Source organism: Lepisosteus platostomus, chromosome 9 (genome assembly GCF_059453375.1).
Source record: "Lepisosteus platostomus isolate fLepPlt1 chromosome 9, fLepPlt1.hap1, whole genome shotgun sequence".
NCBI classification, from domain to species: Eukaryota; Metazoa; Chordata; class Actinopteri; order Semionotiformes; family Lepisosteidae; genus Lepisosteus; species Lepisosteus platostomus.
In genome coordinates this window covers 61229911-61254774 of record NC_142619.1, presented here as the reverse complement: position 1 = coordinate 61254774, position 24864 = coordinate 61229911, and the positions used below count along the sequence as shown (strand labels likewise).

The window sequence follows — 24864 nt, the reverse complement described above, 5'->3', positions numbered from 1 at the left end:
TGTGCTTGTGTTCTGTCTTGTGTGGTTTGTCTCCCTGGTCTTTCCCAGGTTTTTGTCTGTTGGGTTTGTGCTTGTGTACTTTTTTGTTTTAAGTCTCCGGAGCTCTTCTCTATCCCCCCCTTCCTCCACCCAATAAAGGTGTATACCCCGGAGGAAGGGGTAGCTCTCAGCCGTGGATTCCCGGAGGTTTCCTTTCAGTTAAATGAGGTTTTTCCTCCCCCCAGTGCTGTGCAGCTTATTTTTTTGTATGGGCGTCGGGAGCCGCCCATGAAGGGGGGGGTACTGTCACGCCCTCTGCAGCCAGAGGGCGCTCCTTCTCTGTCCTGTCCCTAGTTTCCGGTCTGCTGTCCTTCCTGTCCCTCTCTTTCCCTTGGGCTATATATTTCCGGGTCTTGCACTCTGTCCTCGCTCAGCATTGACGTTCGGATGTCCTGAGACCCGCCTAGCACCAGGGCGCCCCACGTCCGCTCCCTGAGGGCATTGGTTTCTATACGGCATTCCTGAACTCTTTGCACTATGAGCCCGGGCCTTTTTCCTGTCTCGCCGCTACGCATATGGGTCTTTTTCCGCTCTCCTGCTCCCCACGGTTTGTCCCCTTGGACGTCCGTGACAGCCTCAAGACAATACAGAACTATACAGATTAAAAGAAAAATGGTAACAGAATTGTCTGTTCCAATCAGGGGTCAAAACACAATGGGAAATTTCTCTTCTAACATTTTCAAGAGTTTCCAAAGTTAATTACGTTCTTCAAAACGTTCCAGTTTTTCTCTCTTCCTTCAGTGGTATATTAACCTCTCCTCTAACACTCTCAAGTAGCATTTTTATACCTGTAGTAATTACTGCAGTACGGGTAAGCGAGTTCAGCTGGCACTCATTTCCTTTTCTTGTAGCTAAGGATTCTGGACCTTTTAGTTCCCAGACTGCTCTACTCTCCATTTACAGGAATATACACTACCTGCCCTCTCTAACTCTTCTCTTCACTCTACCATAGTAGTAGACTACCAGTAGGTAGTCTATAATTATTTGGAACAGTGGATTTCTATTTCTATCTATGAAATTATATGACCCTGGAGTAGATTTCAAGATCCATACACAAGGCCGTATCACATTAGTTTTGGGCTCCTGAGCATCTCAGCCAGGGACAGCCTGTGCTAGCATTGCTGTCCAGGTTGCAGGTTCAGATTTGGGGTTGGTCATAAGGACATAAAGAAATAAGAAAGGTTACAGATGAGAGGAAGTTATTTTTAACCCATCTAGTCTGTTTGACCCAATTATCTGATCCAGACGTTTCTTGAAAGTATCAGCTTCAACCACAAAGCTGGGTAGTGTGTTCCACGCTGTCACAACCCTTTGGTTAGAGAAGTGCCTCCTGCTCTCGGTTTTAAATGCACTTCCATTGACTGTAGTTTCCTCTTGTGACTTCATATGATCTGCAGCTGTGAAAGTGAGCACGCACCTTTCCACACTGCATCACGCTAGGCCTGAGCGTGTTTGAATAGAATGGGTGTTACAGTGTAATGTAGAGTCAGCTTCGTGCAACACACAACTTTTGCACTGCAGTGATCACGGAATATGTTCAATGGAATGAACAATGAAAATTCAGGAGGTCAAACCCCAGATCTTGGGAATTGCCAGTTTATTTTAGGAAATACAGTACGAGGCTCTAGTTCACTATTTCCCAGAGATCATCATGCGAACACTCATCCCCAATGGTGAAGAAATACAGGAACCTCTTGGAACCTTATGGCCAAACAGTCATCCCTTAAACTATGAGAAGTCAAACTATCACCAGAACCTTCTGCAGTCCTATTGTTGGGATTTGTCTATATCTTCTGAAAAAGAGCTTGACGTTTGCCAGAATGCTCTGTGATGTGCCCAAGGATGCCCTGCTGTTTGAAACATGCCTTCGACTTCAGAGGGGCTGCTTTTTAAAGTCAAACTCACGGGCACTTTCACCACATCAGGGTGTGAGAGAACGACTCTCCTGAGCTCCTTCTGCACTGCAGCGAAACCCACAGGTGGAGCTAAACTGTCCGGAGAGCACATCCCCACATCTGTTGAGTTGCTGGAAAACCGTGCCGAGTAAATCGGTTCCCTTTGTGTGATCAGCCCAGGAAACACGACAGGAGGAGGTCCCGAAACAGACCAGCCTCAGCGTCCTGTGCTCACGATCGGGCGCCCCTTCTCTGTCACAGAGACCCCGGGGTTTCAGTGGCGCGTGCGTGGGCGGAGGGCGGGGTCTCCTGCTGTGCTGTACCTGCACTGGCTTGCAAAGGAGGGTAGCGCCCAAGGAGAAACGGGCTCTTTCTCACTCCTTCACTGGACGGGAGCGATCACATCAGCGCTGATCCACAGACTGCTGGGCGTCTTCGGTCGTCTTGCTGTGTCCAGGGAGTCTCGTGGTGAAGGTACTCATAGCTCTGTCATACATCTGCAAGGACCTGGGCCTGACTGAGCAAGTTTCTGTTCTTATTTACACTTCTGTTTTACCTGGCTGAGGCACATGCATTCAGAGCTCAAAACACAGCTATAATGACTCGGCTATCAAAGAGGAAATTTCCAATATTTTCACTTTATTTTATATACGGTAGTACCTTTTAAAAGTTCCATCTCGAAGTGCTTTACAGTAGGTGTAATCAACAAAATAAGTACATATAAGTAAGACAATCAGAAGCGCAGCAGAAGTTAGAAAATGGAGCAGACAAAGACACTAATTAAGCAAACGTCTTTTTAAACTGAAAGGTTTTGAGTCTGGATTTAGGGTAGCTGACTCAGTCTGGCAATCTTTCTGAGATGGAAAAATGATGTTTTTACAATCTTCTGCACATGAGTGTCAAAAGTCAAGCCAGGATGAGATATCACGCCTAAATTCTTCAATGTGGATTGAAATTCAAGCATAGTGCCATCCACAGACTGCATTTCTTACTTAGAAATGGCATTAATCAATTAGTTCAGAAAGATACTGTATGTTCTGTGTCCCTTTGCAAAGGAAAACTCAGATAGTTTGCTTTTAGATTTTTATATGAAGAAAGATATGAAGCCGTGTTTTTTTCACTTTGAAAGGGGCTTGTGGTGTATAATCATGTAGCTCATCTATGTACCAAGCATACTTATGTCGAGCTGTGGGTTAGTGATATGAATAGAAAATATGCTGGCTGGCTATTTTAATGCGCTCCTGTGTATCCTCTTAAAAAAACTCCTTATGTGAATGTAGCTGTCATGGTGGCATCTGTGAAGATCACAGGTTGAGATTAAGTCCGAGTAAAACAGAAAACCCGTAAAAAGACAAAGCTGTGACTGGGAGACACTGCTTAAACCGGTGAGCAAAGCAGAGCAACATGTCTGGTCTGGAGATGTGTAGGCTGCTGGAAAGGAAAAACGTCTCTCACGGGGGTTAGGCATTTCCAACCGGTGTGGTTAAAATGGTTTTTAAGAAGTCACGCATTCACACATTCACACATTCTGCTACATGACACTGCAGCCCAGGTTCTGCAAACGCGGCGGCTCATGACCTCGAAACGGAGTCATGTCTGAAGGAAGGTGAAACACCACAAAAAGTTTTTTTTTTAAAACTTTGAGTAACATCTCTGTTTTCCCAGCTGCGCAGGCACCAGACTCAGCTCTGCTAGTCCTGGCTGGGGGAGGGGGGGGAGATACAAAATAAAAACCTTAATATTCTGTGTTTCTCTGACCGTGTCCTTCTGTCCTGTTTGTGGTTGCAGACGGAGAAGGGCAGCGCTCTGCACGAGGCGGCCCTGTTCGGAAAGGTGGACGTGGTTCGACTCCTGCTGGAGACAGGTGAGCTCCGGACACGCCGCCCGCGTCACGTCGGGCACGGCCACACTCCCTCAGCGCGGAGAGGGGAGACTGAGAAGGGGGGCTTGGCTATCCTACCGCCACCCCCTGCCTTTTGTGCGGCAAAGTCCTCTTCCACCAGTTCCTCCCCTTCACCCAGCTTCGAGCTCCGAGGAGACTCGGCTTCCTTGCAGGCTCGTCATTTCGAAATGCTGCACGGTGCAGCTGCATGCTTTAACTGCTGTGGGCTCACGCCGCGGTGCCCTCCACAGATACTATCAGGGTATCCCTCACGCACACGCCTGGGGGCTGCTTTGTAGTTTTCCAGTTCTATAGCAATGGAAATCGATTTGGGGGCTTTTTAATTCGACAACGTTTACGGCGAGGGTCTTCCCCCCACACCACCCCGAGAAGAGGGGAGACACGTATAGACATCCCGATAAATGAATGAAAATCTCTCTCTCTAGAGCAGAACAAATCCAGTATGCAATGTCCATGATATACAGTACAGTATATAGGATTAGTATAGTAGGGATGAATATTAACCGTGCTGTCACCGTTACACAACGCTAAAAGCAGAGCCGAACAGACTTTGATTCTGTTTTGCGTGTATGAAATAAAAGTTAGCATCACAGACCGCTGCTGTTTCGCACTTGAGAGGGTACGTTAGCTTAGAGTAGCTAATTTTGACCAGGGTGGCGAGCGCATATACCGTCTTTGTCTTAGAGTGAGACTTATCGAAAAGCTTATGACCTGTTTTAAGAACAAGTAGTCGAAAAAAATAAGACGAATTGATATTTATTCCCATTAATCATAACGCTGACAGGTGTTCCTTGGAAACCCTGTATTTTATGCTTTTTTATTTCATATTTTTAACTTTTTATGTTTTTAGTCAAAGTAGGTTGTGCCCTTCTGGTGACAATAGCTGTCCCGGCTGCTGACTTTGTATACACCCATCATATTTAGACAACATTGACATGTTGTTATTTTCATGTTTTCTGTGTTCTGAGACACTAACAGTCAATTATATTAAATTAAATTTAGTCCCAACTACTGTAGGCACCACAAGTGCGTGCTCTTCGATTCGTTGTAACCCTGACAGGTGGTCCTTGTAATATATTTATACTGTATAAAGCATTTAGAGTAGGTTGAACTGCAGCGTGCAAAATATTTGAAAAGGAAAGGATGGTTTGTGCTGTGTACAAGATTACAAGGATTAAATACAATAATGTATTTTATGATCATTTAAATCAGTATATATGTATATTTTAGATGTACTATACTGTATAGCATATTATTTTATGTATCTGTTGCATGTATTCAGGATCTCCTGATATATGGTTATCGGAGCTCACAGCTCTTGGGTCCTGGTTCAATTCCGCCCTGGAGTGCCTGTCTGTGAGGAGTCTGCATGCTTTCCTTGGCCTCGTGGGTTTTCTCCAGCTGCTCCAGTTTCCTCCCACCTTCCAAAGACATACGTAGCTCATTTTCATCTACTCTCAACTTCAGGCCTGAGTCTTTTTTTTCCCGTTTGAGGATTGTTCCTCAGTGTTGTTCCTTGTCCCTGGGCCAATTCACAGTACTCGCTCCACGAAGATCCCCCCTCCCTCCCGTGCGTGCTTGTACAGTACGTGATCCCTGCAGGGTCGCAGTTCACTAAGACGCCTGGTCCCCGCTGTGTCAGGGCCGCGCTGTCTTGGTCTGGCCCAGGGCCGGGGCTTAGAGAAGCAGTGCTCATCTCTGTTCCCATAACCCTGGCGGGTCTGCTAGCAGGCTCGTAGCTCCTGCAGAGATCTGTCTGCTCGGATTTGCAAGAGGGGCCTGATTTCTGCCCCCTTCTGCTGCCCGGTAATGGACTCTGTTTCAACAGTGTTTGTCCGATCCGCTTCAGTACGTGGCTTCACCCGCTGTGTTCGCCGTAGTAAAAGAATAATTGAAGTTGTATTTCCATCGGATATAAAATATGCTTTCATGTTGAAAGTTGAGTCATTTTTCACACATTCCTGGGAATGCAGAGAAAGAGGCTCTGACAGGAGACAGTAAAAATACTGCACTGTTTGCAAAGGGAGAATTCCGTAACATGCTGAGGTGCACTTTTCCACAATTATAAAGATACGCTGAAAGACCACCATGAAGGAAAGCTTTCTGGCTGCAGATTCATTTCTTCTTAGAGAGATTTCAAAGAGCCATTTATGATGCTGCCTTCAGGTTTCTCCAGTAGGATTCTGGGGCCTTGATGTGAAATGCTACGACAGCTTTACAGGGGCACGAGAGCCATTAGTAATACTGTACACCTTACAATTTTTGTACTCTGCAGGTGACTGGGAATTAGACTACAAAGACAGTCAGTCAGTAAACCTACTGGGTGTTCAGCAAAGCATCCTCACTCTACTGACCCTCTTCTGTGACCTGAAGCAGTACTGTTTCTTTCTGGGGTGAGATAAAGTGCTCACACCCCCAGGGGCGTCTGTGCTTGCGGACAGAGGGGCAGTGGTTTAGCCAAAGCCCTCTCTTTTCTCCGTTCGGGTGAGAGAGAGTGACCTGGCTTCAGTCCTCGGGGAATGTGAGCTGCAGCAGCCTCGAACAGCTCTTTCTCTCCAGTGGACCCGTTCGTTTTTATTTCAGGGGTTGTGTTCGGTGTTGCCTCGGATACTGAAGCTCAGCAGGTGTGAGCCTGGTCAGTACCTGGATGGGAGACTCCTGGGAAAGCTAAGATTGCTGCTGGAAGAGGTGTTAGTGTGGCCAGTAGGGGGCACTCACCCTGCAGTCTGTGTGGGTCCTAATGCCCCACTATAGTGATGGGGACATTACACTGTAAAAAGACGCCATCCTTCCGATGAGACGTAAAACCGAGGTCCTGACCCTGTGATCATTAAAAATCCCAGAGCGTTTCTCGAAAAAAGTAGGGGTGTTACCCTGGTGTCCTGGCCAAATTTCTCCCTGGCCTTTACCAATCATGGCCTCCTAATAATCCCCATCTCTGAACTGGCTTCATCACTCTGTTCTCCTCCTCACTGAGAGCTGGTGTGTGGGGAGCAGACTGGTGCATCACCCAGGTGGGGCTGCACACTGGTGGTGCTGAAGGGGATCCCCATGACCTGTACAGCGCTTTGAGCGGAGTGTCCAGAAAAGAAAACTGATAATTGGAAGAATCTAAATACAACCGTATAAGTGCAAGGAATTATTATTTTGGTAATCAGGAATATTGTCCTGTAGGAGGTTGTATCCTTTGGGCAGGGTGTTAATCCGAGATCCCAGCTCCTTAGTGATTAAATATCCCCTGGCTGTGCTTGAGAGCCTGGATGCTGACCCCGGTGTCCTGGCTAAAGTCCACTCTGCAAAATACAGTAATTCATAAATGATATTGTTTCAAATGCAGTTTGTAGCACAGGTAAATAAAAATCCCTGAGGAGCTGATGTGTGTTTGCAGGTACTGGGGCTCCATCGTGACCTGTGTGTGACATGGTGTCTCTTTTGCACATGATCTCAATCGTCACCATTTGTCATTTTTATTTTCTGCGGTGGCTGCACTGCTTTTCATCCATCTATTTTCTTAACCGCTGTAATCAGTACAGGAACACAGAGCAGCTGGAGCCTACCCTGGCAAGCAATGGGTGCAAGGCAGGATACACCCTGGACAGGATGCCAGTCCATTGCAGAGCACTCACACACACACTCACAACAGGACCAGTTTTCCCCGATCCCGATTAACCTATCCTAATAGATAGGAAACCAGAGCACCTGGAGGAAACCTCAGAGAGAACATACAAACTCCACACAGACAGCATCCCAGGTCTGGAATTGAAGCCAGGGCCCCAGCACAGTGAGGCGGAAGTACAGAGCACTACGCCACCGTGCCACCCTGTGACAATACTTGAGTGGCTTAAAATTGAAGTTACACTGCAGACCACTATAATGTCTTCATTATATAAAAATATTAACATTTTAATTAACCATCCAGTCTTCATACTTTTCAAGGCAGTCTTTAGACTGTGATGGATGTAAAGGTTCAAGCAGTTCATGCTTGTTCCTGTGCATTCTTCAGATCGGTTTAAGGAGAAGAAGCTCCTGACTTCACATGCAGACAGTGCACACAAATATCTCCTTCTGAATAACACAGGTGCCTCTGGGAATCAAGCAGTTGGATGTATTTCAAAGAACGGGGAGATCTATCTGTGCAATTTGAAAAAATATATATATATATGTCTGTCTTTGCAGAACTTAAATATCTGTTGGATTCCTTTCTAGGTATTGATGCCAATATTAAGGACAGCCAAGAGAGAATGGCCCTGGATATTCTGAAGGAGCACCCATCACAGAAATCCCAGCAAATCACGGCTCTCATTCAAGGTACTGGGGACAGGGGAGCTCCATTCACCCATGGGACCAGCTGCTGTGACTTCAGTAGGGCTTTATGATTGATGTCCTTCTGTGGGGAGTAATTGGAGAAGAGAATAGTGTCTGAATTCAGGGCTCGAGCTTGTAATAGCTATTAATTAATTAAATTAAGCACCCCATCAATTGATACAAAATTCTACCTACCTACCAGGGTAGGAAAAATATTTTGCACTCCAATAAGTGGTGTCATGCAGGATAATAAAAGTTGAATGATTTGTGTTTTTAAGGATGTGAACACCATCTGCTCTGAGTGTTGAGTGCCAAGGTGCAGGGATAGATTTTGTTGTGCCCCCTCTCCGATTAGAACACTAATAATTGTTTCTGTCAGAGAACACATGCTAAAATGACAAAGTGGTTATTTTTGCTCATTTTAAATAAGCAGAAGATATTTTGTAAAGAAGTCTAATCTTTTTTGGTTTTGCTATTAATTTGATTGTGGAATATTCTTTGATCTATGTAAGATACATTGGCCTTGTCCTCCTGTAACCAGTTATAATTATCTTCTGATTGCATCATATAACTTATTTTTAAGTTTTTCATGTACTCACTCCTTGTGTGTATAACACCTGTTAGGAATGCATCAAATCAAACATGATTTCATTCTGTAAAAATATTTTAAAAACTCCTGGAAAAGAATTGAAAATTGCATTTTCTTAGTTAGTAAAAAGGACTGTGCATAAAAAAGAAATAAGACAGCTCTTGTCCTGACAATATTCCAAGCACAGCATGGCAGAAAAATCAGATTTGAGTGGATGGAATTTGGCCTTTACATTTTTGTTTCAAGAACATTTAGGACCATCAGACGAGCGTGCCAAGATTGAAAATAATCCTGTAGGAAGTAGCCATTCTCATGGCTCTTATCCTGTTTACTTAGTCATCCATCATTTAGACATGTCATAGAAGAGATAAATGCAATTCCATCTTTAATGCTCAGCAGGGTTCGAGATCAAACCACCAAATTCCTTTATGCACAGTGAGTAAGAGTTCTGCGAGGTCAGGAAATGACTGTGAGCCTGTGGGCCAGCTCTGCCCAGTAGTGGCTATATTCACACGGAGAAGCAGATGAGGACTGACGAAGCATTTGTCTTCTGTGACTTTGGTTTTTCCTGAAAGCTGACACATTCTTCACCGAATGTTCGTACACTGACACCCCAGAGGTGCAGCAGTATGTTGTGTCCATCAGTGTGGAGCAGAGAACAGGGAGTCACGGGTTCAGATCCACAGGGGCGATACTGCTGCTGTTGAACCCTTGTCCTTCACTCGGATTGTATGAACAGGTCTCTGAATGTCATTGTGAATGAGAGTCTGTTCTCAGCTAAGAGAGCTGGTTTTATAAAGGATTAAGCAAACACCTGTAGCTACATTTTTTTAAACCAATGACATTGCTCAGTTTTGTTTATACTTTTGAAAGTATTTTTTGATACTGTGTGCCTGGTTGGCGTTACAGTATGTACAGTATATAGCTCTTTTAGAAAGGAGGCTATCTGAAGCTGGAAGCACAACGGGCAATGCATTTTGCAGTTCAGAGCTGCTTCAGCTCTGGAGATTATCTTGTTTTCTGCTGAGCGCAGGTCTGTGCTCCTGAGCTCTGTACAGAGAAGGCATTTTTTTTTTTCCAGTGGAACTTTTTTGACTTATTTGTGAACTGTGACTGAAAACGCTGATGTGTGCACTTCCCACAGGTTCTAAATACCTTATACCTTATAAAAATAACTCAACAAAGTTTGAACCTTTGAAAAGATTCCTAAGACTGAAAACCACGGCTGCACAGCTGTGCCACTCCTCCCCCCAGAGTGCGGTCTCTCTCAGTATGACTGCGATTGCTCAGCGATTTCAAAACTCCGGGGGCTTCACGGAAACAAGGGTGGGGGGAGAAACTGCTTTCTTGGTTTCTTCATTTCCGAGTCAGTTGTGACGCCCGTTGTTCAATTTACTGTTTTTTTTGTTCATTTAAACTCTTTGGTTGTGATTTTTTATTCCTGTTTTTTTTTTTAAAAAAGGGGTCTCTGATCGTTTCACCCCCTTCATATCTCGGTTTAGAAGTGCCGGTCAGTAACCGGTACCGGCAGCTGCGCGTCTCTTCTACGGCATGCGTGAGGGCATTCGTCTTTACTGCGCCCCGCAGTCCCACGCGCGCCACCGGCTCGCCGACGCTGGCTGTGGTCGGGCAAGCTGAGGAAACTCGGGCGGCGCCTCCTGCGTCCGAGCTGCGGATGAGTTGAAACCCTCAGAGACATTAGCCGGTCAACCCAGTGAGACCAGAGTGGAAACAAATCGATTACGGGGGGTACCTCTTTACACAAAGGGCAGTGGGAGTGTGGAACAAGCTGCCCAGCCATCCCAGTCAAGTCACAACTGAATGTGATCATCAGTTTGCTTCTAAGTACCACATGTGCTAGACAGGCTGGCCATGCTTTGGTTTGCAACCTTTTTCTCCTCTGGTGCCCTTATGATCAAACCCGAATGGGAGTCTGCAGCTTGGCAGCTATGCCTGCACACGCTGTCACTACAGTAGCTGAGACGCTCAGGAGCCCCAAGCTAGTGTGATAAGACTCTGTACAGATCTTCAGTTCTGCTTTTGGTTCCTGTGTCGAGTAATTATAACAAACAAGAAAACCACTGTCCCGAAGAATTGTAAAAATGTAAAAATAGAAACAATCTGCTGATTTGGGTGATGTTCTTAAGTACCTCTTTCTAATGTGTCGCTTGCATTTCTGCATCCTTAACCAGGCCCCAGATTCTTTCTGTGATTATGCTTTTAATTTGTGTGTCTCTTTGCCTGGTTCCTTGCCCTGAGTTATCCTGCAGCTCCCACGCTCCCACCCCCGACCTCTCGTTATAGATCCCTGTGGGAGTGTGTGTGTGGTCAGCTCCCGGGCTACTCTCTATTCAGCAAATACAGTACATCGCTTTCTGTGACTGGTGATGTCTCTTCCTTTTCCAGAGAACATGTCGGAGAAGCAGGAACCAGTGAGTGTGGAGGAGCCGGTGAGACCAGTCCCCACACCTCGGTCCTCCATGTCCTCACCAGCCGCCTCACCATCCCATAAAACCAAAAGTAAGTCCCTCTCCTGCTGGCAGCCTCCGAGAGAGGGGCTCTCTCAGCCCGGAATGTGACCGGGAGCAAAGATTCTTCAGAACCTGAATACTCACATCAGAACCTTCAGAACCTGAATACTCACCTCAGAACCTTCAGAACCTGAGTGCTCAGACAGCCCTGGGCAGTGTGAGGGTCGTCTGAGAAGACTGTGGTGAGGCCTCAGTGGAAGGAGTTTCCACACTCCTTCATTGATAGATAGATAAGATTAATTGATTAATTAATTGATCCCGAAGGGAAATTGATGTGTTACAGCAGTCCAGCCCAAGACAAGCCGAAAAACAGACATCAGAATAGACGAAAAATTTGAATACGTACAGTAATACAAAATAAATATAAAATAAATAAATAAATAAAAATACATAGGTGTGTGCAAAATATGATCTTAGTCACTGTGAAAACAATAAAATATGTGCAAAAAGTGCATAGGTATATACAGATTGAGTGTCCCAAAAAAGTACAATGGAGCAACATGCTGTCCATAGACGAGCAAATGAAGGGCTAACAGTCCTAGCCTAGGGCAGCGTTAGAACTTAACGCCCAGGTGCAGCTAACTTTACGCAGATGAGCTTAATAAACCGTCGTTCAAGCGTTTGTAGGAGTGGGAGCGGTTGGCTTTAGCATGTCAGTTCAGGGAGAAACGCTGGTTGAACCAGCTGCTGAACAGACTGGCTGTAGGGGTCGTTTTGTATTAGTTTAGACCAGCAGCAGAAACGTGGCGCCGTGTGGACATTTTTTTAGAGCGATAATGAGAACAGAAGCATGTGATTGTGGCACGTCTGGGCCGTCCCCTGCCAGGATGGGAGGCCTGTGTTTTTGAGGCAGCTCCTGCGAAGCCCAGCCAGCGCCAGCAGCTCAGGGCGGCTGTGTCAAACAGAGCAGGGGACGTTCCCGGAGGGTCACTTCACCGTAGAACTTCATACAGCCGGGCCCTCCCCACGTCCAGTCACACGCTACCACGGGCAGCCTCTGCCGTGTTGAGTTGTACCGCATAGCACATGGAACTGCAGCGGGTTCACAAAGATATTACCAGCACACTGACAGTCGTCTCTGTGGCAGGGGCGCTGATATTTTCTGGAGCAGACCTGACACAGGCAAATTCACGATGCTGATTAACATGCGGCATCAACGGGGTTGGACATCGGGGATCGGTTGTGAAAGTAGCAGGCTTCGCACCAGGTGCACGTGCTGTCTTATGGGATTGTGTGCCACTGGTCTTGAAGAGCCTGCCGGCTGGTCTCCGAGCCCTGGGAGCCACACACCTTCCCAGCTCGTTCAGGACATACCTGCCGTGATCGCAGCTCACAGGAGAGCCAGTGTTAAAAAAGAGGAGCACGAGGACGAGTGCTGTCCTGCTGGAATATTCTCAGGTCGGGATGAGCCTACAGAGAGCAGCTAGTGAGGCCCCAGGTCTGGGTCAGTGTGGCACCATGCAGTCAGGCTGCCATTAATAACTACAGAACGGAGGGGCTGTTATCAACTGGACAGTCCAGACAGAGAGCAACACTGTGTTACTGGTCCAGCCGCCAACATACTGCTGGCAAAGAGGCGTTGTTCTCTTGATACTCACGCATATTGGTTCCTTTCTGGTTTTCCTTTCCCGATTTTTACCAGGTCAGACCTGGTCAACGAGTTAGCTCCCCTCCTCACCTGGGCCCACTCTCACTGCTGAAGTGCTTCCCCGCCCACACAGCGGTCACAGTCACTCAGGTGTGCTGCGGTCACCCAGCAATGATCAGGCGATAAAAGAAAAACCCAAAACATCGAGTCAATATTCAATCCTTATCTTCTTTTTCTAAAAACATGAATCTAATTTGAGTGATACAGTACATTTCTGTTGATTCCCAGTATCATATTGTGTTTTTGCATTAAAATACAAGTATGTGTGTCAGCCTTAATGATCATTCTGCACCTGCAGTACAGTATGTGGGCAACGTGTCTGTCACTCAGTGACATTGAGGCAGGAAAGACTGAAGTATGAGTTTAAACTTGAGTCTTATTCAGGGATAAAGTCAATGATTTTTTAAATACATACTACAAGCTTCTTCTGGTGCTCATCTGATTACCATACATTAAAACAGGGCATGAGGGTTCATCTGAAAAAGAATATTAATTTTTGTTTTTTTAACAAATGTTTTCTTTTTTAAATTCTTTGTTGTGAATACTTTGTATAAAGGGGCATGGAAGCCATATAGGATGCAACAGAAAGGGTAATTTTCATGCAGGAACAGAAGTTATAGGATTTTTATTTCTATCTAGTATATTTATTTCTATAACTTCCTGTCTGTGTTTGTCTGAAATGTACAGTATATGAATTTCTGTGTTTGTACTGCACAAACGTGCATGAAGAAGCTGACTCATTTTCCTCTTACTATACTCAGGGTAGCTTGAAGTTCTTTATTCTAAAAAAAAAACATTGCTTTGAGCTTCTTGTGAAGTTTCCATAAATGATAAGTCTGTTTAAGGTTGTTGTGAAGAGCCAGCAACACGTGGACTGTTTTGCTGAAGTCTGCAGTGCCTCTAGTGGCAGGATTTATATAACATTTCAGAGTGCTGTTGCAGTGTTATTAAAAGCAGTTATCTTTACTAAATGTTATAACATCAATGCACAGTGACTCTTAATTATTTAAATTTAAGGGAAGTGAAAACTAATTCAAGAAAGATGGAAAATATGAATGTTCTTATCTGTTTAGTTATTTAAATACTCTGCCTCCTGAGGGCAGAGGAACAATAATATTAATAATGATCGTAATTCCTTACTCTTACTGTATATAGCGCTTTTCTGGACACTCCACTCAAAGCTCTTCACAGGTCATGGGGATCCCCTCCACCACCACCAGTGTACAGCCCCACCTGGATGATGCACCAGTACACTCCCCACACACCAGCTCTCAGTGGGGAGGAGAACAGAGTGATGAAGCCAGTTCACAGATGGGGATTATTAGGAGGCCATGATACTGTAGGTAGAGGCCAGGGAGAAATTTGGCCAGGACACCAGAGTAACATCCCTATTATTTTTAAGAAACACCCTGGGAATTTTATGACCACAGAGAGTCAGGACCTTGGTCTTATGTCTCATCCGAAAGACAACACCTTTTTATAGTATGGTGTCCCCGTCACTATACTGGGGCGTTAGTGCCCCCTACAACAGGGTGAGTGCCCCCTACTGTCCCCACTAACACCATTTCTTAGCTTTTCCAGGAGGTTCCCCATCCAGGTACTCCAGCCATCCAGGCTCATACAGTACCTGCTGAGCTCAGTGAGTTACCAGTGGTGAGTTGCAGGGTGATATAGCTGTTGACTATGGAGCTCAAGGGTGTCCCAGACCCAGCAGGATCACTGGATTACGTCAAAACAAAACAAACATCTTTTGCACTTCTGAATATCCTTGTGCAGCAGTCTCCTAGTCCCTCCTGAGGTATTGAGGTAGCAGGGCATTGTGTGTCTTCTGGTGGGGCTGCTGGGGCAGAATGGCCACTGTGTGTCTCCCAGGTAGGGCTGCTGGTGCAGAATGGCCCCTGTGTGTCTCCCAGGTGGGGCTGCTGGTAAAGAATGGCCACTGTGTGTCTCCCAGGTGGGGCTGCTGGTAAAGAATGGCCACTGTGTGTCTCCCAGGTGGGGCTGCTGGTAAAGAATGGCCACTGTGTGTCTCCCAGGTGGGGCTGCTGGTAAAGAATGGCCACTGTGTGTCTCCCAGGAGGGGCTGCTGGTGCAGAATGGCCACTATGTGTCTCCCAGGTGGGGCTGCTGGTGCAGAATGGCCACTGTGTGTCTCCCAGGTAGGGCTGCACTTCAGTTAGGGGTGAAATGGGTCCTCTCCTGTATTCTGTAGATGTACTGTAAATAGGAGTTTTCCCTGTTTGATCTACATCCTGATGTCCATGGAATGGAGGACATGAGAGCATGTGACTTCCCCAACCCCGAATGGGACATTAGTCATATTCTATAAATATAAATATTTTTAATTAGCATTTTGAACACAGTCCTTTGATTTTCAGTACCAGAGTAGGTGATTGAAAGAACGATGAGCTCTGTTATTTTCTGTAAGCAGTTATGATGCGGTATGCCAGTCATTTCCTCTGTCAGCTCAGTGTCCAGGACGGGGACTGGTTACCTCATCTTTCATGAGGTCATTGTCTGTGCACAAAGCACCAGATGCTCTTTGTTTCTGCCCCTGGCTTTGATCTTCCGAGCTGGATGTAATCGGACGAGGTCATAGTGGGGTCTCCTGGGTGTTTCTTCAGATGAGCTTGGCTTCTCTGGAAATGTAATTGCTCCTGTGAAGTGATTGAAGCTGAGGTTTACACTCCGACACTGTATTAACAATTGAATAAATGAGCACTACACACACATCAAAACAAACAAAAACGTCCGCCCAACCCTTTTTATCCATAGTACTTAGTCTTGTTTAAAGTTAATAATACATTTCCTGTCTTACACAATGCATGTAGGAGACAGTACAAAGCTAGTAATATAATATTTCCTTCTGATTACAGTTCTGAAATATGTTCTTCAATGAAGGAAAACAATATTTGCTCCCATTCCTTCTGGTAAAGAAGTTCAGCCCTTACAGTTCAGTTTGAGTGACATGATAGAACTTGTTGGTCTATTACATTGTCTCTCACACCTCAGTGTCAGAATAGTCAAAAGATTTTATAATCAGGAGGGAGGGCCATAGCAATTCAACAGAAAGTTGAATCACTGCAGCTAAACCTTGTGCCAACTTAGCAGATGGGAGAATTTGACATTATATTCTGGCCTGTGTCCCTTTCCAGAGAAACCTGTTTGCTCTGTAATTTGTCCCAGTAAATACAGAGGGTGGGTGTGAGGTGACTGAGCTACAAGGGAGAAAGTGCATTGTAACAGCATATCTGTACAGCTGGCCATAGTTACTTACAGTATAATCCATCCATCCAGTTCAAAGTCATGGGGGAGCCAGAGTCTATTCCAGTAAGCAACGGGCGCAAGGCTGGGTACATCCTGGGCAGGACACCAGTCCATCGCAGGGCACACGCACACACAGACACGCATCACTGAATCCCTGTACAGAGCAAGCACATGAGGGCTGTGTTGAGAATGCTGCCTCCTGGTGAAACAGAGCCAGCTGTTTCCTCCTCTGGCCTGCGAGAGGCCTCCCCGACCCTTCGCAACAGTCCCAATGGCTATTTTCAGTCGCTGCAGCACAATCACAAACTCTCTAAGCGCCCGTATTACTTTATTATCAATCATCTGAGAAATAACGAGAGGTCTAACGCATCCTCTGATCTACATTTCATCAGTGTAATTGCTAGTGAGTGAACTTAATTGCATGAATAAAACGTACATGCGAGGCCAGAATAAAGAGCTGAGATAATCAGCTTGAAAGCAGCGGACGCACGATTAAAAAGAACATTTTGCTGCTGCTGATGGGGATCAATCTGCCGAAGCTGAGTTGGGTTTTGGAGTGTGTCAGTGTGCCAGCTGCCTGGGTCACTGTAGCAGAAGAGAGTAAGGAACTGCGCTGTGAAATCAGACCCCCTGTTCAAGTTTTACAAGGAGCAAGTCAGTACCCAGCTTCAACGTCCAAACCCTTTGCAGTGGATAGGTAGGACGGGGTCTCGTATCTAAACAAGGTTTTCCGATTTAGGTTTTCTTTTTAATCTTTTTTCCTTTTCTGGCCAGTTTAAATAAATTAGAAGTCGCCCTGGTGGGGGAAGGTGATGGTCGGTATCAGGTTTCTTTAATGTTGCAGCTGTAAGGAGATTTAAAAATAAGCACTGGCGACAAAGACTTCTTAATCATGTTGCACTGGCCGGACAGAAACACAGCCTTCTTAATCCATCCAAAGAGACGCACTCACAGAAGTGTTTTTTTTTTTTGTTCTCTTGCAGATGAAACGGTGACGGGGGAGCTGTCAAAATTATTAAACGAAATCAAAATGTGCAAAGACAAAGAGTATTCTTTCGAGGATCTGTGCCAGACCGTGGCGTCGCACTCAGTGGAGAGCTCTGGCAGCACCAGGCCTTCGGAGGAGGACAGGAACGGCAGCCTGACCAGGACGAGCAAGGTACAGTACCCCACTCCGCGGCCTCCTGAGTTTATCTCCCTGATGAGCTCTGGGCTGCATGTTCTGACCTTGAGCGCTCACGGGGTGAACTGGAGACAACATCTTCACAGGACTGTATTTAAATAAACCGCTACCCCAGCTGTCCCAGGAGATTTACTAGAGTGGATTATTACCGACCTGCTTGTGGAGCTTCGAAAATCTGCATGCTGATGTCCAGGAAATAGGACACAGGTCAGTCATCTTCGCAGAGGGACACTGACAATTTAGTCCACACTACGAAGCAACATAAGGGGAAAAGCTCCTCAAGATTGGCTTTTTAAACACACTATGAGGCATAGGTCACCACTGGCGTTCCCCATCGTAAACAGCTCACAGAGCAAGCAAAGATATAAATCTTTTTTCAAGAAGATGGCCTGTGGTGTATTTATTTTGAAACACTTGATTTTTGTCATTAAACTCTTCAATCACATACACATAGGCATAAAGTTTTAGCTGTTAAAAGCAATGCTAATGTCATGTCATACACATGAGTATGCTTGGCTCTGAAGTGCTGGGAAGTTGCCGTCAACTACTGTACTGTACATAAACTGTATAATCTGGGCTGTGCTGATGAAGTTGACACCATTGATTTGTGGAGTAAGATGCTGTTTCCTAAGAAGATGAACACTGACAGCCTCTTCTTTCTGTATTTGGTTTAACATGAATTCCAAAATTAACTTCACTGGTGAATGAAGTAAAGGAATTGCAGTATAAGCTCTTACCAAGTGTAATGCTTTTAAGTTGCTTGTCTCATGCATAGCGATGATGGGAGGGCAGCGTGGAAGGGAGCTCTTTAATGAACAGTGAGTAGTGGGTGTAAGAGATGTTGCCGAGCAACATCCTCTCTCTGTGCTGTGTATGAAGACCCTAGATGCAGGCCTAGCTGCTTTCTGATGGATATGAATCTGAATGGCCTCCTTTTATTTCCATCCTTTATTGATCTCATGGATACAGCCGGAATGTACAGCACATTCAGTACAGCCAGAGCTCATCCATATGGTCCTTGTGATCTTTATTCAGAAATTGAAGCTTCATGACTCAGTACTGAACCCAACAGAAGCCATAAAATTGCATTATTGTACTTCATGGTACAAGGAGAATATTCTCCTTGATGTGCAGTCTCAGAATTGAGTTCCAGAGATGTGTTTTAACCGCAGCTTGTGATGTTTAAGTGGATATTTTCTTAGCTGAAAGGTGCTGTGTTGCATGTAAAACGCATTGTGGAATAATAGGACAGTGCACTCTCAGAAGAGTGGGTTGTGGGTTTAAATCCACCGTGGGAGTCCCCTGTTGTACCAGTAAGTTCCATTGCTCAGACTGGTCCTGAATCGAATAAAAACTTTCGTTCATTCAAAAGAGCTAATCATGAATCTGAAATGCCTTCTTAGATGCTTCCATTCATCCATTTTCAAACCGCTTCATCCAATTAAGGGTCGCGGGGGAGCTGGAGTCTATCCCAGCAAGCAAGGGGCGCAGGGCAGGATACACCCTGGACAGGACACCAGTCCATCGCAGGGCAGACTGGCAGAGTCTGAGCAAACTAGAAGAGCACAGAACGTGAGAGACGTGTTCTGAATACGGTCTTGTAGAAACATGCCAGCTCTCACCAGGACCATGTTTCCCAGAAGCAGCATGTCTTTAGGCTATGGGAGGACACCGGAGAGCCTGAAGGAAACCCACACAAACACCAGGAGATCATCCTGGCCTGGTCTGTCCTGTCCTGGGCAGATTTCCCCCTGGCCTTTACCAATAATAACCCCCATCTCTGAACTGGCTTCATCCCTCTGCTCTCCTCCCCACTGAGAGCTGGTGTGTGGGGAGTGTACTGGTGCACTCTGCTCTCCTCCCCACTGAGAACTGGTGTGTGGGGAGTGTACTGGTGCATCATCCAGGTGGGGCTGCATACTGGTGGTGGTGGAGGGGATCCCCATTACCTGTAAAGAGCTTTGAGTGGAGTGTCCAGAAAAGAGCTAAACTGTATAAGTATAAGGAATTATTACTATTATAATTGTTGTTGTTAAAAATGGGGATTAATAGAATGCTAATCACAGCTCCACCGTGCCGCCCTCCTTAGCTACTTTTTAATCTTGACTGGCTGCAGTTAAAAGGTCATGTAAAGCTGTAACATTTTGTTTAATAATTACAGATGAGTAAATTGCTTGTTAACGGACCTTAACATATTAGATGCGATATTCATCATAGAGATTAAATCAAACAATTAATTAATTAATGTTGTGGAATCCATTTGCTCAATATTCCCAATACTCTGCTTATACTCTGTATTCTATTTATACTAGTGAAAGGGAAAACGTGTATCATGTAACATTAAGAAAGTCAAAATGAGAATGTTTCTGTTTTATCGGCTGGTACGTTCTCATGCAGAGGAATATCTGACCATTGTGATGAAGTCTGGATCATTAATGCCTGAAGCTGCTGTGCTGATGTGGCTGCCCTGCCAGCAGAAGATGTAGTTGTGTATCTTCTATACTGTACATCCTCTCACAGTCGAAACTAAAAGCTCTCCCTGCTTGAACGTCTAGTTTTAGTTATTTCTATTTTAACCAGCAGAGGGCAGTCTGTGCAAACAGGCTAGACCAGGGTGTCTTCTCTCTTTCCATTAACATTTCATTTCATGGCACAGTAGCTTCTTTCCTGCTTGACCAAAAATGTACATTGACATAATTTTCCACAGAGAAAAATAAGTCTTGTAGGCCTAAAGCTTTGTGCTCTACATGACATGTGAAAACACGATTAATATTAAGGTACAGAATTTGTTTATGTTTTCTGTTGCCAACACTTTCGTAGTGGCATAGAAGATAAGATTATTTTATTAGCCATATACAATTTCTTGCATTAGGAGTTTGTCTTTTCGCAGACCCCAGCTTGCTCTCCATGAGACACACAGACAGAGAGAAGCTGGGGGTCGGAGCGCAGGGTCAGCCATTTATACGGCACCCCTGGAGCAGTTGGGGTGAAGGGCCTTGCTCAGGAGGATTCCTCTGCTGGCTGTGTGGTTGTGAACCGACAATCACTCACAGCCCTGAACACCACAGTACACACCCTTACACTGTCCATCACTCACAGCCCTGAACACCACAGTAAACACCCTGACACTGTCCAACACTCACAGTCCTGAATACCATAGTACACACCCTGACACTGTCCATCACTCACAGTCCTGAACATCATAGTACACACCTTGACACTGTCCCTCTCACAGCCCTGAACACCACAGTACACAGTGATGGACAGTATCAGGGTGTGTACTGTGGTGTTCAGGGCTGTCCAGGGATGTCCATCAACTGAAAACAAGGGTTCAAATTTGCCAATTTGATGTCAGAAGGAAACAATCATGTGTTCTGGGGAATGGCAGTTAAACTGTGCTCCTGAATTTGTTTAAGGTTTTGCTGCAGTGATTCTGTGACTGTGAATATTAGTGCCGCACCTGTTAAGCTGCACTATGGCCATTTACAAAAAGCGTTTTAATTGTTATCTTTTATTCCTCCAGGCTAATGGAAGCCTGGTTCTCTCTGTACTCACACTGATCACCCCCGGCTAAATTGTGCTTTCTTCTCAGTGCAGTTCGAACATCGGAACACGCGTATTTAAAACCTGCAGCAGTGACGAAAGTGAGAGGCTGTGCAGCAGGAAGGATAATCACATTGCCAGCTCGCATTGTTGAGGAAATGAGCTTTGTGCTCCGAGGTGCTTTGATTGTATTGATTCTTTTCACGCAGTGCCTTGCAGTTCTGCCTTTTACTGTGAGCTTCGTCTTCCCTTATTACTCTCTTGAATTCTTCAAATAATTGAACAATTATCCGGTTATTTAGCACACGAAGAGCTCAGATGAAGCAGCCCAGATGCTCTTGGTGTTTGGTTGTGTGCACCTCTTAGGATCCTTCTGGCTGTCAGTCGGGATGCCACAAGACAGGAACAGCCTTAAGTCCCAGGTCTGGTCCCAAACAGTAAAGCATTGAGCTCACCCCAAAGTCTCAGAGGCACTGACGGAGTTGACCCTGCGTATTTCTTCAGAGTGAGTCAGGAGTAGAGAGGAACAGAGTGAGATCGAATGTACTGTATGTGGTAGTGCAACCACCCACCAAAGGATGGGGGGGTGTGGAACAAGCATACCAAGCCCTGTTGTTGAACCTGACGCCCAGTGTCATGCAAGAAATGGCATGGATGAGATTCGTGGATCAATATCTGTAACTACTAACTGCCATAGGGACTGCATGGGCCAAAAGGCCTCCTCTTGTTTGTAGCTTTTCTTATCTTTCTCATCTCAAGCTCTTAGGACAGGACCTTGTTTGACAGCATGTGTGTTGGACAGGACCCACAGTTCTAGAAGAGGGTGAAGATTTATTCATTAATGACAGTGAATAGTGAATGTACAGTATTTATCGCGAAAAGGTTTGGAGGGCCTGGTGTACTGGGAGGCACAGAGCTGGATTTGAGAAGCATCTGACTGCATGAGGAAGTGAACATTGGTACTTACCCCTGGCTCAGATGGACACGTACAGATGCCCATTTGTAGGGTCCTGACTGCTCTCCCCTACCCAGGCCTCCAGCCAGTCCTACATCTCTCTGAAGGCCACAGAAAGAATCAGGAGCAGTTACTGTATGTCATTACAGTACATACGTTTCTTATTAATTCAAAAATAACACAGCCTGTAAAACAATAATCAATATTGTAACAGGCATTCACTCTTGGGCGCAGGCCCAGGGATGGTACTAATAGCCTTTTATGGCCTGCTGGAAAGTCTTGGCCTTCAGGTGATGGAGAGCAAAGCTGTCCTGCAGTTACATTGGGCTGCAATGCCCTCCTGCAAAACACAGATCAAAACAAAGGGAATCTGTAAGTGTTGCTGTGCACATCAGAAAAAAATGCTCTGTGTTGACTTGAGAATGTGACATTGTTCTTTTGAAATATAGCCTTCCATTTCTCCTGTTTCCCCCCTAAGGGACACAGTAATCAATAAACTTTAAACTGCTTGGTACCCTACTGAGGCTGTTGAGCCTTCTGGTATTATAAGGAATGATGGATATGTTGGAGAAGGATTCCTCAGACACTGTCAATCAATACAGTGAAGAGCAGGGGAGAGAGTCACCAAGTTGTACCACTATAGAATTCTAATTTTTGTTTTCTTATTAAAAATGTATTTTCCCAGAAGAAGTTTGAGTGGGGAGCTGCACCAGTGGAATTGCTGCAAAAGGTTTTACTAGAATGTTTTTGAAACCCATCTTTTTTCGTGATGAATTGTAGCTGATGCGAATTCATGTTTGCAGTACAAAATGCTCTTCCTGCTATCAAGAGTGTCGTGGGCCTCCGTTTCGTATTTTTAATTTTAATGCTTTGTACACTTACAGTAGTGACAGGCTAGTATTTCTGTCTCAAATACAAAACCTTCTGGTCCCCTTTTATGGCCAAAGATCCTTCAGAGTTTAAGGAGACTTGCAGGGAAGAGTTCGGAAGCCTGGAGTGGTGAAAATGCTGAAGCACAGTGTTGGGGAGGGAATGATGTGCAATGCAGACTTGAAATGAGTCTCTCTTGCTTTGGGTTTTGTAGTCACCCCTTGCTGCTCATCAGATGTGCCTGCTCTTCTCTGTTCACTGGATTATAAACGGTAGCAGCAGCTTGTGAGAGAAGTACTCAAGTCAGCCTAGAGGGCGGCAGTGTGAGGCAGTTGCTAGGTGTCTGGATTTATTACAAGGAAGTTGTGGGTTCAAGTCTAGGTAGGACACTGATTTTAAACCCTTGAATGAGGTACTTCACGCCATTCGAAACATTCAAATTCTAAAAAAGTTATGTTCCTTCAGCCTGTCATTGTAGGATATTCCCTGTTCCCTTCAGCCAATATAATTTGTATAAACTTGGACCACATTTATCCATGAACTGGCTTCATCACTCTGCTCTCCTCCCCACTGAGAGCTGGTGTGTGGGGAGAGTACTGGTGCACTCTGCTCTCCTCCCCACTGAGAGCTGGTGTGTGGGGAGTGGACTGGAGCATCACCCAGGTGGGGCTGCACACTGGTGGTGGTGGAGGGGATCCCCATGACCTGTAAAGCGCTTTGAGTGGAGTGTCCAGAAAAGCACTATATACAGTAAGTGTAAACAACTATTATTAATTATTATTATTTAAGATGTGACTGGAATTAGGGTGTTGAGATCTCCATTTCAAAGCAGCACATAATGAAGGACAGTGTCAGTATCAGATTGATTAATAAGGGTGACCCATTACAGCTGCTGAATTAAGGCTCTCCGGGACCAGGGTTAAACTCCTTAGTCATATAAATTAATAAGAATACACAGAACCATGCACCTTTTGCTTCTGAAAAAGACTTCAGATTGTACAGAAATACACATAAGTACTTTGTGCTTAGGAGTGAACAACAGCAAGTTAGTATTTTATACGTTTGTATCTATGTAATGCTTGGGACGGATTTGAATAACATTTGTTTTTGGAAAACCCTTGGCCTTAAGTGCTGTTGCAGAGGTGATCTGTTTGTTTCTAATGGCCATGCTGCACCCTGAACAAAACCACATTGAAATAACTGAAGTAAAAATCCAGTGAAAAGTTTGTCCTGTTGTTTTTTGTTTCCGTTTTAGAAAATAGGGGCTCCTACAGTATAATTCATGTACAGTATGCAGAATGTTTTCCAATTTCTTTGAGATTGTCCAGCTGTCACAAGTTTGGTAATCAGCATGAACAAATACATGCACATATATAATTTGAACGATTATTTGTACAGAAGGTTTGCAGTCATACACTTGGATGTATTGATTGCTGCTTGCTGCGATTCAGCCAGCTAATTTAATGCGTGGGAAAGTAGTTGAATTTTTTTCCCTCAAAACAAAAGCACTGAAGGAATGAAAATATTTTTTAACAACAACCAAAATATGGACAAAGGCTTGTACTTGCTGGTGGCCGCTTCAGCAATGCAGAGATGACAGTATGAAATATATCATATTAATCCAAGTGAATTTACATAACTCATATTTTTAGGGAGAATGCATTATATGTACACTATTCTTTATTAAATGAATTAAACATAAGAGACAGTCAGCTTGCATTGTGTACCCATGGGGCAGCGCAGTAACTTTTTAATGCATCTTTTGTTTTTAAAAAAAAATTAAAACAAGTATTGAAAAAGCCATTAGTATTCAACTGAAAGGATAAAACAGTGTGGAGCAGAGGTTAGGAGTTTTGGACGTTTTGGTAAGTGGAAGGTTGTGGGTTCAAATCCACTGCTGTTGTGCTTTTGAGCAAAGTACTTCACACAGATTCAGTCCAAAATCAAATCAAGCAGCAGCCAGCTCAACCGTCATCACAACGTACAGTACATACAGTATTATTCATTGAAGTTCTTTCCTTTTGTTAAGACAGGGAGCCTGCTATGATTTAGAAAGGGCAGCGTTTCACTCCAGAGTTCTCTCCTGTCTTCAGTGCTTCATCCTGCTCAAGGTGAGCGGTGCTCAGCCTGGTGTTT

General features: G+C 45.0%; 1 protein-coding gene across 1 annotated transcript in view; it reads left to right on the top strand.

Annotated features, from left to right (window-relative positions):
• Nucleotides 1–24864, top strand: part of anks1b (ankyrin repeat and sterile alpha motif domain containing 1B) — a 334903-nt gene that overhangs the window by 129337 nt on the left and 180702 nt on the right. The window contains exons 5-8 of the mRNA XM_088646015.1: nt 3723–3798; nt 8044–8145; nt 11138–11251; nt 17161–17336. Of these exons, the coding sequence (XP_088502141.1) occupies nt 3723–3798; nt 8044–8145; nt 11138–11251; nt 17161–17336 (468 nt within the window). The remainder of the gene's footprint in view (nt 1–3722; nt 3799–8043; nt 8146–11137; nt 11252–17160; nt 17337–24864) is intronic.